General features: G+C 37.4%; 2 protein-coding genes across 5 annotated transcripts in view; both read right to left on the reverse strand.

Annotated features, from left to right (window-relative positions):
• Window positions 1-3,162: 3,162 nt before the first annotated feature.
• Window positions 3,163-6,976, reverse strand: LOC107655313 (eukaryotic translation initiation factor 2 subunit 1). 2 transcript variants are annotated; one of them, XR_001630425.1, is made up of 8 exons: window positions 6,835-6,976; window positions 6,322-6,569; window positions 6,153-6,232; window positions 5,087-5,238; window positions 4,795-4,999; window positions 4,094-4,237; window positions 3,834-4,009; window positions 3,163-3,558 (listed from the first exon to the last, which is right to left on the reverse strand). XR_001630425.1 is itself a non-coding variant. In XM_016442768.1 (8 exons), exons 2-7 carry the CDS (start codon window positions 6,560-6,562, stop codon window positions 3,884-3,886), a joined length of 948 nt encoding a protein of 315 aa, XP_016298254.1. In that variant the 5' UTR covers window positions 6,563-6,569; window positions 6,835-6,976; the 3' UTR covers window positions 3,163-3,563; window positions 3,837-3,883. The 2 variants fall into 2 exon arrangements, 1 of the variants encoding a protein (XP_016298254.1); XM_016442768.1 differs by having other exon boundaries at window positions 3,163-3,563; window positions 3,837-4,009.
• A 2,264-nt stretch (window positions 6,977-9,240) lies between these two features.
• LOC107655321 (MAGUK p55 subfamily member 5-A-like) overlaps window positions 9,241-16,308 on the reverse strand; it is a 45,656-nt gene continuing 38,588 nt past the window's right edge. For 2 of the 3 annotated variants that reach the window (XM_016442784.1, XM_016442782.1), the window contains 11 exons: window positions 13,238-13,315; window positions 12,877-13,026; window positions 12,618-12,779; window positions 12,421-12,498; window positions 12,137-12,320; window positions 11,951-12,022; window positions 11,804-11,875; window positions 11,555-11,722; window positions 11,274-11,476; window positions 10,184-10,294; window positions 9,241-9,868 (listed from right to left, as the gene is read on the reverse strand). In XM_016442784.1, the coding sequence (XP_016298270.1) occupies window positions 9,692-9,868; window positions 10,184-10,294; window positions 11,274-11,476; window positions 11,555-11,722; window positions 11,804-11,875; window positions 11,951-12,022; window positions 12,137-12,320; window positions 12,421-12,498; window positions 12,618-12,779; window positions 12,877-13,026; window positions 13,238-13,315 (1,455 nt within the window). In that variant the 3' untranslated portion in view covers window positions 9,241-9,691. The remainder of the gene's footprint in view (window positions 9,869-10,183; window positions 10,295-11,273; window positions 11,477-11,554; window positions 11,723-11,803; window positions 11,876-11,950; window positions 12,023-12,136; window positions 12,321-12,420; window positions 12,499-12,617; window positions 12,780-12,876; window positions 13,027-13,237; window positions 13,316-16,308) is intronic. The other variant, XM_016442783.1, reaches the window with a different exon arrangement.

A 16,308-nucleotide genomic window follows, 5' to 3' on the forward strand; every position in this document is an offset into this window, starting at 1 on the left:
GTGGAACTAATGGTCACTCTTTTAAACCCTTTGTTAAACGCAATCCACTAAATACTCACTTCCTCATTACAGAGAAAAACTACATTTGAATAAAAATATATAAGCTATGAAATTAAACTAGCTGACTGTATAATTTAGCAGCAAAAACAATATCTTGAAAAAAAAAATCTTTGGTGCACATTATACAATTTAAACATGTTTATTCTGTTAACTATTTGTATTCTTACAAAATACATTCATGAACAGAAGATGAGTTTCTGTAAACCTAAATTCTGTCCCTCACATTAAGATATGGAATGGCTTCAGATGATATGCTATACAGTGCATGAAACGCAAACTGGTGCTCTTCTGTTTCTTTTGGTGTATGATTCCCCCTTGTGTTTTATAAAAAGCACAATAATCGCGGTTGTCTGAAACAACCGCGGTTATATCGAATAATCACGATTAGACGGTTATTTCATTATCGCGACAGGCCTACCTTTAGAAATCACTCTAATACCGTATTGACCCGAATATAAAACGATGTTTTTTTCTTGGAAATACATCTGAAAAAAACGCGGTCGTCTTATATTCAGGGTCTAGACTTTGACATGTCAATAATACACCCACAACAATAGGTGGCGCCAAATACGCATAAAACGAGTGTGCCATGAAATACGTAATGTAATGCGTGTTGTAAAGATCGCCGAGTAAAAACAAAAGAATAAGAAAACCTTACAGCTGTATGAGTCGTGACTGTCACGTTAGCCTGATGGGACCAAACTCCCTTTGTGATTTTAAAACGTAAGACAGTACCCAGATTTGAAGACAGTAAGATTTAACTTCTACTGTTAATAAGATTTTGGTAGGCTACTATTAGATGGATAGCCTAAATGTCCTAATTCCTAAACTTTTTTTATGGTATATCAAAAAGTGTATATATTTTTAATGTGATTGTTGGTACATTTTACCAGTTTTTACCATACTTTCAAAACAAAAATTAAAATAGGAAAAATATGCAATATGAAAATAATTGAAGACAAAATGTGTTTTACTGAGCAAAAACAAGATTTGTTTTTTAAAAACTCTTTTTCCAAAAGGTACATCTGGAAAAAGGGGGGTCGTCTTATAATCAGGGTCGTCTTATATTCGGGCCAATACGGTATGCTGATTTGGTGCTTAGGAAACATTTCATACTATTATCAACGTTGAAAACAGTTGTGCTGCTTAATATTTTTGTGGAAACCAGGATACTTTTCACAATTCTTTAATGAATAGAAACAGCATTTATTTAAAATAGAAATCTTTTGTAACATTATAAATGTCACTTTTGATTACTTTAATGTATACTTGCTGAATAAAAGTATTATTTATTTACTTAAATTAAAAAAAAAGTTACTTCCCCAAACTTTTAAACAGTGAAGTTAATATAATGATGATGTTACTTATAATAACTTCTCCCATGGTTTCTTACCTGAACTTCTTCAACCACATAACATAATACCACTTCCAGAGGAGACATGCAGATGTGAGAGTTCAGAGTCCTGTGATGGCATAGTAAATGAGTCATTAGGCCAGATGAAAATATGAGTTAATATGAGACTTGCACCTAAAACCCAACTTATCAATTAGCAGTCCAGTTCAGTTCAGTCCAACTGCAGATTCCTAATGTGTACTATGAACCCTATGTCTGATGAAAATATATAATCAAAGTGTGGACACATTTGACTGGCTTTATGTTTTTCGATATAAACAAAATACAATACAAAATTCTAGATGAGATGTTCAATTAAAATGATTAATTTTAAGATGCATTCAAAAGTTCTTTAAAGAAAAACATAAGCACACATATAAAGCAGCTGAAAATATACTACACACCTGTATGAAAACAAGTACACCAAATGAATGGCTACACTAAAAGAATCATAAAATGCCTTTATCTTAGCGCTCTGAACAGTATCTGAGTGATTGGGTCTGCAGGTTCCAGGCTTCCTGCCATAAGTCTTCTCATGTGAACACAACACAGGCCGCTCTCATGGTCCAGTGTCTCATTTAGCCAGACAAACCTGTGCACACCTGCACCAATACAATGTACACAGACATTAGGACTCCTGAGTGGACATTATTGCAAATGCATTAAACCAGCTGTATGTGTTCATAAACATAATGGCCTACAAATGCTCAGAGGATGCTCTGTAAAACTAACTGAAACATTCAGGCTGACCTGAGTTTTTCAAATACATGTGGAATCTTCCACACGTGCAGCTGCTTGACGACCTCCACACAAAAACACAAGCAAAACGCTTAATAATGTTGCATACCGGAATGAAAGCGTGTGCAACTTTACAAAAGTGTTTTAGTTTGAGTCTACAGGCCAAACTGTGAATGTGATACAACAGAGCCATCTTTCTATGGGAGACTGAATTACACACCGAGTCTAGAAAAAAGTCTAGTGTTTTTTTTTCATGCCCCATTATGACAGGTATCACCATTTTTACTATTTAGAAAATAAAATAACATTCTGGATTCAAAAATATTTTTTATTTTTTCTATAATTGTGTGAATGAGATCCCAGAAACAATAAACAAGGGTTTCGATGAAAACTATAGCTACCATGGCAAACTGTTTCAAGCTTAGTAACTGCTTTATTTTAGTTGTGGCAATACCATAGTAACCATGGGTAAAAGCATGGATATATATATATAATTTTTTAGAAGCTATAATTAGCATAACAACAATAAAACAGATTTCATAATATATTATTTCATATGACGTTTGGGATCAGTTTCTTATGCTAGGCTGCATTTATTAGATCAAAAATACACTAAAAATATTGTACATTACCAATATTGTGAAACATTTTATTTTAATATATTGCAGTTTTGAGATATTGAGCTTAAAAGTTTTTGCATTCCATATACTTTGTAGATAGAACCTTTTTTTTTTTTTTTTTTTATAAAAAGTCCCAAAATATACACAACTCAAAAAAAAAAAGGAAGAAAAAAAAGCAATATTATACATGTCATTGCTGTCACTTCTGATAAATGTAATGCATCACTGAAATCAACATTTTGAACGGTAGTGTATCTGCTAAAAATCAATTAATTTAGTGAAGGCAGTTAGATTCCATAACATATCTAACATCTTAGACAAAACAGGCAGCACAACAAAAAAAAAAAGACAAATATAGATGACAAATGCTTTGGGGGGAAAAAATGCTCGCTTTTATTAGTTCTGCATCCACAACAGAGGGCTTTGATAAACTGAAGTAAACTGATCAAGAAAAGCCTTTTCACCACAAACTGCATCTTTCTTGAATGAGGCTGGAGACAGAAGGTCACTTAAAACAACCACACTGTTGAAATGGTATCTGTATTATTCAAACTCCCAAAGCCAAACTCTAGTGTTCATGGAAGGCATTCCTCCAACAACTCATCTGATAAGCAATTGTCTACGAATGTATGTTCCGCTTTCACTGCCTGCCACAATTCACCCATAATCTGCCTGGTATTATGGAAGCGGTGCTTTCCATCAATGGCTTTTCAGTCCTCGTGGTATGATAAACAATTCACTGTAACTCTCAAGTCAAGTCAAGTCAAGTCAAGTCACCTTTATTTATATAGCGCTTTTAACAATACAGATTGTGTCAAAGCAACTGAACAGCATTAATTAGGAAAATAGTAATTTTAATTAAATTTCAATTATTTTAATGACTTCATTATTTTACATTTTTAAATTATTAAAAAAAAAAAAAAAAGTACAATTAATTTATAAATATCATTACGTTTTTGGGGAGTTGCACCACATGACACTTTACAACTTGGACCAGACGAACCAGCAGTACGGAAAAAAATCAAGTCTCCTGAATGATTATGGCAATGCTGGTTTATTGGGTTTCTTCAAGCTAGTCATCAGTCTTGGCCTCCATCTCCTCTGCATCATCGTCTCCATCCACCTCTGCATTCTCTCTCTCCAGCCGCTCTAACTGCCGAGCTAGTTCTGTCTCATCTGTGTCCGTTACCACTTTTGGCTGCATCGATATTGAAATAAGGTCAAATGCTATTCAATACAACAAGACAAAAATGAAAAATGGGAAATTATGATCATTTCTCACCTCCATTTGAATGTTGAAGACGCCTCTCTTCTCTTCGATCTTCTCTTTAATAACAGCCATGGCCTGATTGAGCACAGAAAGGCCCTCTGTGCACTCTAGTGTGGTTGTGGTCATAACATAGCGCGGAGGGGCAATCAAGTTGATCTGCAACAAAAGCAATGCAATATTGAGCAAATTTGGATCACTAGGAACACCTACTAGACTGTTTCATCTGTTTTAAGAAAACGTTTTTGGAACCATTTTCAAACAACAAAAAGTTTATATTTAATAATTCTAAAAAATGTCATGTGGTGTAACAAGCAAAAAGTTCATACTTCCTCACATCTTAATGACATGCAAGCATATACATCTTGATGTTTAAAAAAAAAAATGTTTTTAAATATATTTTCAAGATACAGTTCTTAATTCATAAATATTTCTTTTACATTTTTAAATTATTAAAAAAAAAAAAAAAAGTACAATTAATTTATAAATATCATTACGTTTTTGGGGAGTTGCACCACATGACACTTTACAACTTGAACTAACCTTGCCTTTCAAAAAATTTTTAAAGAGTCTTATTAACCTCGACCACATGACTGACAAACATTTTCCATTAATAGTAATAATATATTTTTAATTCAGAAATTAAAAAACACATTCATCATAAACAAGGTGCACTTCCGAGTAAATTTATATAACCGGAGCAAAAAAGTTCTTACCTTGATTGGCATGCACTCCGTTGAACACTTCAGTCCAGCCCTCAAAGCATCTTTCACTGCATCGATGCCTTCATAGCCATAGCAGGCCACCTCAATGTCCGCTCTTATTTTAACAGCCTGCGGAGTGAGTCGTCTGTTGATGTTATCAATCAGAACAGCCCTTTCCTCCTCCGTCAAATCAAGACCATCTAAAATGGAAGAGTCTCTGCACAGAATGCAATTTACGCAATCGTGATATAAAAACATTTTAGTCATTTCATAGTCAATAAGTGATTGATGAATGCATACTTACGACACAGCCTGCTTAAAGGCGTCATAGGCACCGTATCCAGGCCGCTTGTACTTCTCATCGAACACCCAGGCGGTTCGCTGGTACAGACTCTCTAGCTGCTCATCTTTGGTGTATTCTAGGACTTCTGCTATATGCCTCAAAATGCTGTAAACCTGTAACAACATACAAATATACAACATCTATGAGACCATGGCCATACATGGGGTTTTAGACATAGAGAGGTTGAACTGAGCTTGCTAAGTGGGATTGAAAGGAGGACACAAATAGGATAACAATAGCTTTAACACGTCAGACTTTTTCATTTTCATCTCTGTCAGTGAAAAAGGCAAAAACATGGTCATGAAAAATGTCATCATAAATGACATTTGGGTTTAGAATGACAACACTTTTCAATAAGGTCCCATTAGTTAACATTAGCAAATGCATAAACTAACAATGAGCAATACATCTGTCACAGTATGTACTAATCTTTGTTAATGTTAGTTAATAAAAACAACTGTTTATTGTTAGTTCATGTTAGCTCAGATCCATTAAACAATATTAATAGACATACATTTTACCATGTTCTAGTGTAAGTCTGATGATAATAACTTACTGAATTTACTGAAAGGTTATCAGGAAGGTGTAACCATGTTCATTAAATTCATTAACATTATGCACAAATTCATTCTTAAACTTATGCCTAATATGCTGAAAATGGCATTACCATCAGTCGTTTAACATTTCCGTCATAACAGCTGTCAAATATTAAATGTCTTTTATTTTTGACAACTGAAGCGTCAAGCTGAAATTTATTCTAGACTATACTTTGACATTGATGAGCGCTGTTTGACTGCTAAATGAGAATATCTTTGCGTTGTACTGATATCTTTGCAGCACCAAAGAACAGCTATTATTAGGCAATTATTTCATGACCTTTGGAAAGAATACAAAGCTCCAGATCTAGAGGACCTCAATGGAGGGTACGGCCTGTATGAGAGCACTTTCTCTCAAGTTCTGCCATGATTTCGATATTTGATCAGCTGGTCAAAGTCTTTTCAACATTAAGCAGACACGGCATACTCACGGTTTTAGATTTTGTGAACTTGTCTTCACATTTAATGGCCTCTTCAGGTGATACTCTTCTTTTGGATAAATCAATGTAGCCTGTGGAAATATGGATAGCGGATAGCACAGGTTAAAAGGAGGAATGCACCCAATAAAGCAAGAGACTTACGTTTGAAACACAGCCCTACCTTTCTCTTTATCCACACGAATGACCACCACACACTCGTTGCGCCCGATCCGGATGAGTTTGTTGATGGATCGGATTCGTCGTCTGGAGAGCTCGCTGAGCAGGATCATCCCCTCGATGTTGTTGTACTCCAGCAGACTCACATAGGCGCCCATCTCTGCTATCGACCTGACATTGACCATCACCACATCTTCCACCTCTGGAAACCTGTGCTGGTAGAATCTACAGCTGAGTCCTGGCATCTTGATCCTGGCAGAAGGGGGAAAGTCTATCGTGAGAGCTGACTGTGTAGAAAGCTCATTAGGTTTTGAGACGCAGCCAAAGGACGTCCGATACGAAACGCTTCTCAAGTAAACAGTCATTTTTATAGAAAAACGTAGGCAAAGTATTAAGAATGGAGACACAAAAACTGTCCATCAAACATACAGTAACTTAAATAAACTTTAACTTAAGTTCAACAATTCAGCACAAAACACACTACTTTCTGCCTCTACAACCATACTCTTTCACTTACCGATATGTAGGATAAAAGTGTACTGGAGTTTACTTAATGTCCTTTATTTGATGATGAGAACCCAAGTGCATATATATATATATAAAAAAAAAGAAGTAAGGGAAACTGCATCAGCATGATGACAACCAGGCGGAAGAGGAAGTTCTTCTTTTGATCGTCGCGTTCGTTGTTCAGTTGCTCTGTACCGCCATCTAGTGATTCGGAGGCGCACTTGTGAAGCGTCAGACTGGCAGATTCTGTTATAATGCCCCAAAAGTCACAAAATATTTGGGTTTGTGCATCTTTGCGTTCTTTAAAATTCCCACAATACATATTTACTTTACGTAAACACCAAAGCTGCATTAAAAAAAATGAGAAATACAGTAAAACAATTATAATGCGAAATATTAGCCTACTGAAATTTAAAATTTCTATTTTAATATGTGACTTTTTTTTCCTGTGACGTCAAAGCTGAATTTTCAGTAGTCATTACTCCAATCTTCAGTGTCACAGGATCCTTCAGAAATCATTCTAATATGCTGATTTGGTGCTACATATTTCTTTTTAATCATAAATATGAAAAACAGTTGAAGTGCTGAATAGAAAGTTCAAATTATCCGCATTTGTTTTATTATTTTTTGTAACAATATCTTACAAAAAAGTCTTTACTGTCACTTTTGACAAATTCAATGCATTATTGCTCAATAAATGTATTATTTTAAATTAAAAATGAATAAAACAAAACTTACAGAACTATTATTCATATTTTTAGGATCGCTAAGATTTGTATTTTATTTTCATTTCAGTAATTGAGCACAATTTCTTCAGCAGCCTCATAACTGTTGTTTTACATTTGAGTTTTAAATTAATTTACCAACACGGTTCTCTTCTAAGATCTAAAAATGAACAGGTTCAAATGTAATGTAATATATATATATATATATATGTGTGTACGTGTGTGTGCACAGAATCTTAATAAACAAATACAATTACCATCTCATCTATAAAGAAAAAGAGAAAACACTATTAATCTAGGCTTTAATTCACTTGTAAATTTCATACAAAAAGAGTTGAGAAGGAAAGGTGATTCTTCATTTACATTCATTCATTCTACTTCCAGTTGACTGGCATGTAACTAGATCACGAGACTTGAGGTGTCGCACAGCAGGTTACTGGCTCTGTCCACACTCACAACACAAACACAAGTGTAGTGCACAAGAGTAAAAACCTCAAAGGCATGTCTCCTAGTGGCTGAGCTATTCTGTACATTTACAAAATATATTTAGGTTGCTTTCTAAATACACATTGATTATCTTAAGGGAAAAAAAAAACAGTAAAAACAGTTCTGCAGAACAAATCTCAGTAACGCTGTTTCCAGTGTGTGCTTGAATCAGCTATGGAGATAATACTTGTCTGCAATAACTGACAGTCCTTCTTTTAAAAGAGTTGATACCACTCACACACACACACACACACACACACCTTTCTGTCCATTAAGATCAAGTGTTCCTCACTTCCAGCATTTGCACTCATGGGCCAAACATACCCCAGAATCATGCATTCATAAGCATACATTCAGCACACACATCTCACCTCAACATGGAGCTGATGTTTCATACTTTTGATCATCCAAAGTCATGAAAAACCAATGGGAAAAAATCTCATGAAACATGTCCAGGTAAGATTACACCCCAAAACCAAACAGGAAGAAAAAAAAATCTCAAAAGTGATTCAGATTAGAGTCTAATGATTGAACAGCATTTGGACTATTACGATAACACAAAACATTCTTAAAGAAAATGAAGCCTTTTTATTTTTTCTTTCTGATTTAGGACGAAATATGACCAGGACATGTTCTTGGCAGGTTTCATGAGATCCTAATGTAGAGCATTACTACAAGTTAAAACACAAGCCCTTTGCTCATGCTGAAATGGGTAAAAACAACACAGAACTTTCAAATCCTACTACGCCGCACTGACACTCACATGGTGAACCTCACTGTATTGCTGTCAAATACTGGTTACACTTCTGAGTGCTGGAAGTGCATGTGGATACTGAGACAGAGAGCATAGACTTACATTTAGCCATTTAAATCTTGCAGCTATGTTTAGATGTGGCCTTGCAAACTCTCAAAAAACCTGAAGTGTACCATTAACCTCTGTCATAATCACAGTGTTGCTTGCCATAGGAACACTGAGGCAGCGCCACAGGGATAGAAGGCATCAGTCGCTTTGACAGTTATCCCTTTTAGTGTCTTGTAAGCTTGAAAGAGTTGTTCAGATGGGCACTGAACTCACTGCTGGATGTTCTTCTAACACTGTAGTTGAGTTCTCAGAGTTTTAGGGTGAAAGAGGAGAGAACAGAGTGTACGAACATATTTGTCCACTAATAATGTCAGGGAACCCAAACTATTCTGGAGTCTGAATATCTCATTGGACTTTTAAAACGGTGACTTTTAATACCGTTGCTTTCCCACAACGTAAACCCTCCACAAACCCTCCAAAAACGTACATGCATATAGAATATTTACAATCATAAATAGTTATCAAAAGCAGTATCGAAGCCCTAATTCTACTGCTGCACCAAGTGCTGGTAACTCTCTCACTGGAATGTGGGTAACCGGACTCAAAAACACACCATGATCAACCGAATTATGACATAAAAATTCTCATTCTCTCAGCCTGCTGAAAGCGCAGTGCAGACAGACACTTCTGGCTAGGTCTGAGGGCACGTAGTGTCCTTATCTAGTGTTGAATTCTGTAGTGTAAAAACAGCGGCATTCAGTCAACTCTATGGAACCCGAGAGTGTACGATTCACAAACAGTCTGCTCTTCATTTACACCCGTCTGTAGAGGGGTCGCTGTGAGTGGGCTTCATCTCAGAGCAGCCAGGATGAGGGGACCCACTGAGGTTCAGTGTCTAGTTTATTGATGAGACGCAGCAGCTCCTGGTAGGCCTTGTCCTGGTCGGTGTTCACGATGGCGGCGTCAAACAGGTGGCCGTAGTTCTGCTCTATCTCACGGGCCTTCTCAATGATGTCTCTCAGCTCCTCAGGCTGAAACAAGAGAAAAGAACAAAAAGGGTGTGAAACCATGAAAATGGGAGTAGTAATCCCAGAACGTGATTTTGCGTTTAAAATGTAAGACAAAGGGCAGGGGAATGGAAAAAATGCAAGGGCTCAAGATGCGTTCTTTAAAAGTTTGAGCACCATGTCATGCACAAGATTCTACAAAAGGCTTGAGACTCAGATCTAAGATGTCTGTCTAGTGCATGTTTACATAGAAAAACAATGGAACATCAACACAGTGGAAGGTGAAAACATTCTATGTGAATGGCTCCTGAGAGGTGATATTTCAGGGCCGATGTTTACCTTTGGGTTTTTGTTGTCTTTAGCTAAGAGGGCTCTCAATCGCTCCTGGGATGGAGGAGCAATGAAGATAATGTAGGGCTTGAGGTCCGAACTGCGCAACACCTTTAAAGACTAAAAAGGGAGAAGAAACATAATGAATAACAACAATCCTAAAGGAAATGCAGGTGGCACTTGACTTCCAAAATTTGCCACCAAAATGCTAAGGCAGAGGTGTCCAATTCTGCTCCTGGAGGGCCACCTTCCAGCAGAGTTTAGCTCCAAATCTAATTAAACACACCTGAACCAGATAATCAAGGTCTTAAAGACCACTAGAAGCTTCTAGGTAGGTGTGTTGGAGCTAAACTCTGCGCAACGTGGCCTCCAGGAACACAATTGGTCACACCTGTGCTAGGGCATTGTTTCTAAAGGCCGGGACACACCAAGCCGACTTCATAGAACTAGCGGCGATGAAAGCCGAAGGTGTTGTCGCCTCACATCGGCAGCGTCGGACCAAAACACACCACACAGACTACAGCCGACGGCAAACTAACACGTGCGTTCTGCGCATGTGTGAGAGGAATGAACTGTCTATATCAGCAGCTATCAATAGTATATATTCGTCATTCAAAAGGAGAAACCGAAACAAAGATATACGAGATAAACGCAGATATACGAAACGTACACAAAGCAGCACTTGCTTACCATTTTCAACATCAGTAACGTTGATAACTTGAATCATTTTAAGCGGCTCATGTTGTTATGAAAACATTCGCGTATTAGAATGACTGGGAAAGATCACGTAACATTTAAACAGCCTTCTGTCTGTACCGCCTTCATTTATGTGCTTGTTTTCATCACTTTCGCTTTAATTCTTGGGTACTGACTCGTTCGCTAAACTGAACATCCAATCAGAGCTCTCACTCGCACCGACGGCCCCAACGCCGATTCAACATGTTGAATCGGGCAAATTGCCGCCGATGTGAGCCCGACGAGTGGAACACACCAAACAAACTAGCCCGACCATCGCTCGCCGTCGGCCTGACATTGGCCAACGGCCGACCGTCGGCTTGGTGTGTCCCGGCCTTTAGGTGTTCTGAGTGGTCCATCTCACCTGAGTGTGTACACAGAGGAGGCAGATTTTGCCTGTGTTGATGACTTGTCGGACTGAATCTGTGCTGGTGCCATAGAGGTTCTTTTCAAACTCTCCAGACTCTATGAACTTCCCTGCTGCAGAGTCCATCTCAAAGGCCTGACGGGACACAAAGTGATAATCGCGGCTATTCACCTCGTTATCACGACGGCTTCGTGTGGTGTCTGTGGCAAAGAGAGTTTGCAGCTCAGGACATTACATAGTAACACAAGCTGAAAAACAGTATGTTTTCTGATACTTACGAGGAACAGCACCAGCAAACCTGTCCGGCTCACTGGAGAGGAGTCTTTGTCGGAGCTCATTTTGACCACAGTTTGGTGGGCCAATGAGAGCGATGGGCCGTTTGCGATTGGCTGGCTGGTGATATAGTGCCATCTCTTCATATGTAAGAATCTCCTCGTTTTCAAAGTCTGCAGAACAATAGGAAATGGATGAGATGGAGAAACTACAACAAACTACTGTAGAACTCAACAACAGTCTGAAAAACTCACCATCATTTTTATTAGCATTGTATTGCATCTTCTTTCGCTTCTTCTTGTTCTTTTTTGCACACCAAAGTTTTCCTGTCAAGAGAAGATGAGAATTTAGAGCTGTGCGCACATGCATTTAAGAGTGTGCATGAGCTCTGCGACCCTAACCTGATTTCTCAGGCTCTTTATCCTCCTCTATGGTTTGCTTCATTGCCTCTCTCTGCTGCTGGAAACTTTTGCCTGGACAATCAGTGAGAAAAAGACACGTATGTGTGAAAGTCAATGCCAAAAAAACTAGGAAGAAATATTTAAACAAGAATCTGGATCCACAGAATAGCATGTGAGATACAGTACCAGGGACCAGGCCAGCAAGAGGCTGGTTGTCTTCATCCCCGTCTCTGTAGGCCTGCCACCAGTTGGGGTCATCTTGGCTGATTATGTGGAGGATATCTCCCTTCTGAAAGCACAGGCCGAGCTCTCGACATGGAACGTAGGGGTCATCTGAGGGGTCGTAGTCAAAATGTGCCTTCACATGCATCTGGGTGAATACAGGGACATGGGTTTAATCACTGATAAGTTTTATTTATGCACTGCTTTACTCAAGCAGTAATTAATTTAGTTCTGACTGAAGGCCTCACCACAGTCTCTTTAATAGGAGGTGGTTTGATCTGCACGCTGGGAATGAGAACGAAAGTCAGTACGCCATGCATGTCTGCCTGTGAACATGGAAAAACAACAACATTCAGTGTTCAGTGGCCTAAGAATGTTTTTGGATACTTCAGTACTTAAAAACCTAACAGACTTCTTCCTGCCAACTTTTTTTTAAAGTAATTACCAGGATGTCGAAGACCTCGTTGACATCTTTGCCACGGATTTCCACACTGTTGATCTCCAGGATCTCATCTCCTTCATGCAGAAGGCCACTGTTTTCTGCTGCCCCTCCTTTCACGATGCGGCTGATGACTACGCTGTCCATGTCGTTTCTAACAGTCGCTCCCTGCATAAATACGCATGTGCACATTAAGCTAAAATACAGGTCAAATGTCAAGAAGTGCATAATATTCTGAGGAAAAGCAATGAAAGAACGTCCTCACCAATGGGATGTCCTTTGCTTTCTCAATCCGCACGATTTTGACAGTCTCCCCTCCCCACTGGGTGAGAGTCTCACTTTGACTGACAGAAGGAACAAGAGGCTCCAGCTGCATCTCTTGTTCAGCCACACTGTCATGGGCCATCATTAGTGCCTGAAGGATATAGAGAGCCAGAGATGATGGGTTATATTCAGGATAAAAGCCAAAGAGTTCTACAGAGTAGACATCAGTCTGACCTCAACGTCATGTTATAGAGTTCAAAAGAGCTCAGGCTCTCGGACAGGGATTGTGATCAAAGCTGTGGTCATCGGCACAGCAACAGAGGAGAAATTGGGGGATGTGTGCACATGTGATGGAGACAGACCTGCACCTGAGGAGTTTTGAGCAGGGTGCCTAGCTCAAGTCCTTCCTTCTGCGAGCTGTTGTGCATCATAACCTCCACCTGTGAGGACAGATTCAACAACATCAGGTCATCATAGCAATACAACAACACTACTACATTTATCATGCCTTAAAGTACAGTAGTAGAAAGTGCTGAATTTGACTTAAACACCTTTGACAAATTGCATTTCAATTTTTTATAATATACACTTAAAATCAAAGGTTTATGATCAGTAAATTTGTTAATGTTTTTGAAAGAAGTCTCTTATGCTTATCAAGGCTGCATTTATTTGATCACAAATATAGTAAAACAGTAATATTGTAAAAACATTATTATAAAAGTACTAAAATAAATACAAAGTACAAACTAAAAAAAAAAAAAATGTTTCTATTTTAACATTTTACAATGTAAGTTATTCATGTAATGGCAAAGCTGAATTTTAAAATATGCTGATTTGGTGCCCAAGAAACATTTCTTATTATTGTTAATGTTAAAGACAATTGTGCTGTTTAATATTTTTGTGAACACTGTGATACATATTTTTTAGGATTTTTGGATGAATAGAAAGTTCAAAAGAACAGCATTTATTTGAAATAGTAAACATTTGTAACAATTATTTAATTCATCCATTCCGAATAAAAGTATTACTTTCCAAAAGAAAAAAAAAAAGTGCTGACCCCAAACTTTTGAACGAAGTTCATATTTGTGATTTCACAGATATATTAGAAAACTGTTGGTGTTCACTTTCTTAATAAATGTCCCTGGTCTAATTATGCATGAATCATCAGGGCATAGTCTAAAGGAAAAAAATGTAAGATTTCACAGTGTCATCAAAATGTAACAACTTTCTTTACCTCTGAAATGACTTTTTTTCTGCTGACAAATGTGGAAAAATATTAACCAAAAATATCACGGCCTACTTTTAAGATCTAAAGAAATCCTGATGGATGAAATCAAGTCCACTTTTACATTATTTCCCTATAAATATTTAGTTTTACTTAGAAAGGTCACATTACAGAAATTAAACTGTGCTAACCATGCACACAATCTCGGATGATAACTGACATACAAAATCACTTTGTGGCAAAGGAATGAGAAATGAGCCATATGACTAATGCAAAACGCTAAGAGGGAATGATGTTGTTTACTTTCAGATTGTTACAACACAGTAACAGAAAGTAGGGCTCCGGATTTCAGCAAGATTCCTTTAGGTTTTTGTAAACACAAAGTACAGCTTTGTATCAAGGGGTCAGAGCAATGGGGGACTTGGAGAAGTTTTGGAAGTGATCCTACAGTTACAAGTCCTTGTATTCCTCAATGTTCAAATCAGTTACAGATGGGGAACATACACTATAAAGGGATATTTTTGGAGAATTTTGGCAAATACAGTATTTATGAGAAAATTAGGGGATAATATTCAAGAGCTCTGGATGGGATGTGTCCACAGTTCACACTGGCTCTGGTAACCTGTCCCATGAGAGAGAGTATTACTGTGAGAGCACAGCACAGGTCAGTGGATCTGGGTCTTAATGAATGCTGAGGACAGAGCAACTCGCGCTCTTGTATTGTCCTGCACCGAGTGGGATAACCAAAAACAACAACGATGAGTTTATCAGGCTCTCATTAGCACTTCACACAACAACACTGACTCCAACTAAAGAGCCTTTTCACCGTAAAGCAGCTTCATTTGTGCACATACTCATTGAGCCAATCATTTGCACAGCTATAAAATGTCAGATCTTCTTAACTGTCCTTTACTCAGGATTATAAATGTGTTGTGCCATCAGCCAACAAGCAAAGTCATGACATTTTCAAGTCATGATTATTTTCCTGTGATTAGTCACATGGCATTGACACAACTTGATTATACTATTACAAACAGATTAAAACAATAGTTGTTAATGTGCCTGTTTTTAATTTTTGTGCATTGGTTACAGGTATCTTGGCAATATGGAACAAAGAACCAGGAGTGGTTAACCAGGAGTAAGAGTGGTGTAATCACTATTTTTAGAGAAAAGAGCTGGGTGGGGTGTGTTAACTAATCACTTTATTTCAACTTTACCAACCACTTGTTCATACCTACAACAGACATGCACCTACATGCAGAAATGCACTGACAGCTTGTGACTGTCAAATGACTATATGACTATAATACTGAACTGAATCTGACTGAATTATTGAACTGAGTCCAGCAGATTTAAAAGAAAATGAAGTATTATTCACATGCAAAAACTCTCTTTCAGTTTGAACAGTCCATTGCTAAGTGCCATTAATAGCACAAACGCAGATGCTCCCCTATTAGCCAGTCTGCTAATTGCCCTTTTGTTGTTGTTAACCACTGAATACTCTGAATCCTCTTGTCCTGAATTGTTCTTTGATGTTACAGATTTCCAGGCTATGTATTGTCTGGGTTCACATTTTCAAACAATGCAATAACAGTATCAACAAATGAATAGTCAACAACAAGACACATTTAGCAAAGTGTCACTTCACCTCTAACAGTGCTTCTAAAAAGAGATGCAAAGAGCAAGTGACACATCAAATCAGGTCTGAAGTTGTTCTGCTTCACAGCTACAGAGAGTTCCTGTCTCACATCTCTTCATGTGTCCTTGAAAATGGGTTTAATATATCCATTATAACTTTCATGTTGCACGCTTCCGTTCAAAAGTTTGGAGTTTCAAATTTTTTTTTTCTTGAAGTTTCTTATGCTCACCAAGGCTGCAATTATTTGATAAAAAATACAGAATAAAAACATTAATATAATATATTTTAAATTATTATTACATTAAAATATTATTATAGTTTAAAATAACTTCCTGTTTTATAATGTAATTTATTCCTGTGATGGCAAAGCTAAATTTTCAGCAGTCATTACTCCATTGTTCAGAATCACATGATCCTTCAGAAATCAATTAAATATGCTGATTTAGTGCCCCATTTTTTTTTTCAAAATAAAATTATTTATTCGAAATAGAAATCTTTTGTAACATTATAAAAGTCTTTACTATCACTTTTGATCAATTTAATGCATCCTTGCTGAATAAAATTATTAC

Source organism: Sinocyclocheilus anshuiensis, unplaced genomic scaffold (assembly GCF_001515605.1).
Source record: "Sinocyclocheilus anshuiensis isolate Anshui unplaced genomic scaffold, SAMN03320099.WGS_v1.1 scaffold1096, whole genome shotgun sequence".
Classification (NCBI taxonomy): domain Eukaryota; kingdom Metazoa; phylum Chordata; class Actinopteri; order Cypriniformes; family Cyprinidae; genus Sinocyclocheilus; species Sinocyclocheilus anshuiensis.

Bases quoted from the DNA above. Each gene is read 5' to 3' on its own strand.
- LOC107655313 (XM_016442768.1), bottom strand. From the start codon at position 6,562: ATGCCAGGACTCAGCTGTAGATTCTACCAGCACAGGTTTCCAGAGGTG. The intron at 6,233-6,321 runs GTAGGGCTGTGT...ATATTTCCACAG, and splicing joins TCGTGTGGATAAAGAGAAAG to GCTACATTGATTTATCCAAA. The intron at 4,010-4,093 runs GTGAGAAATGAT...ATATCGATGCAG, and splicing joins TCTTCAACATTCAAATGGAG to CCAAAAGTGGTAACGGACAC.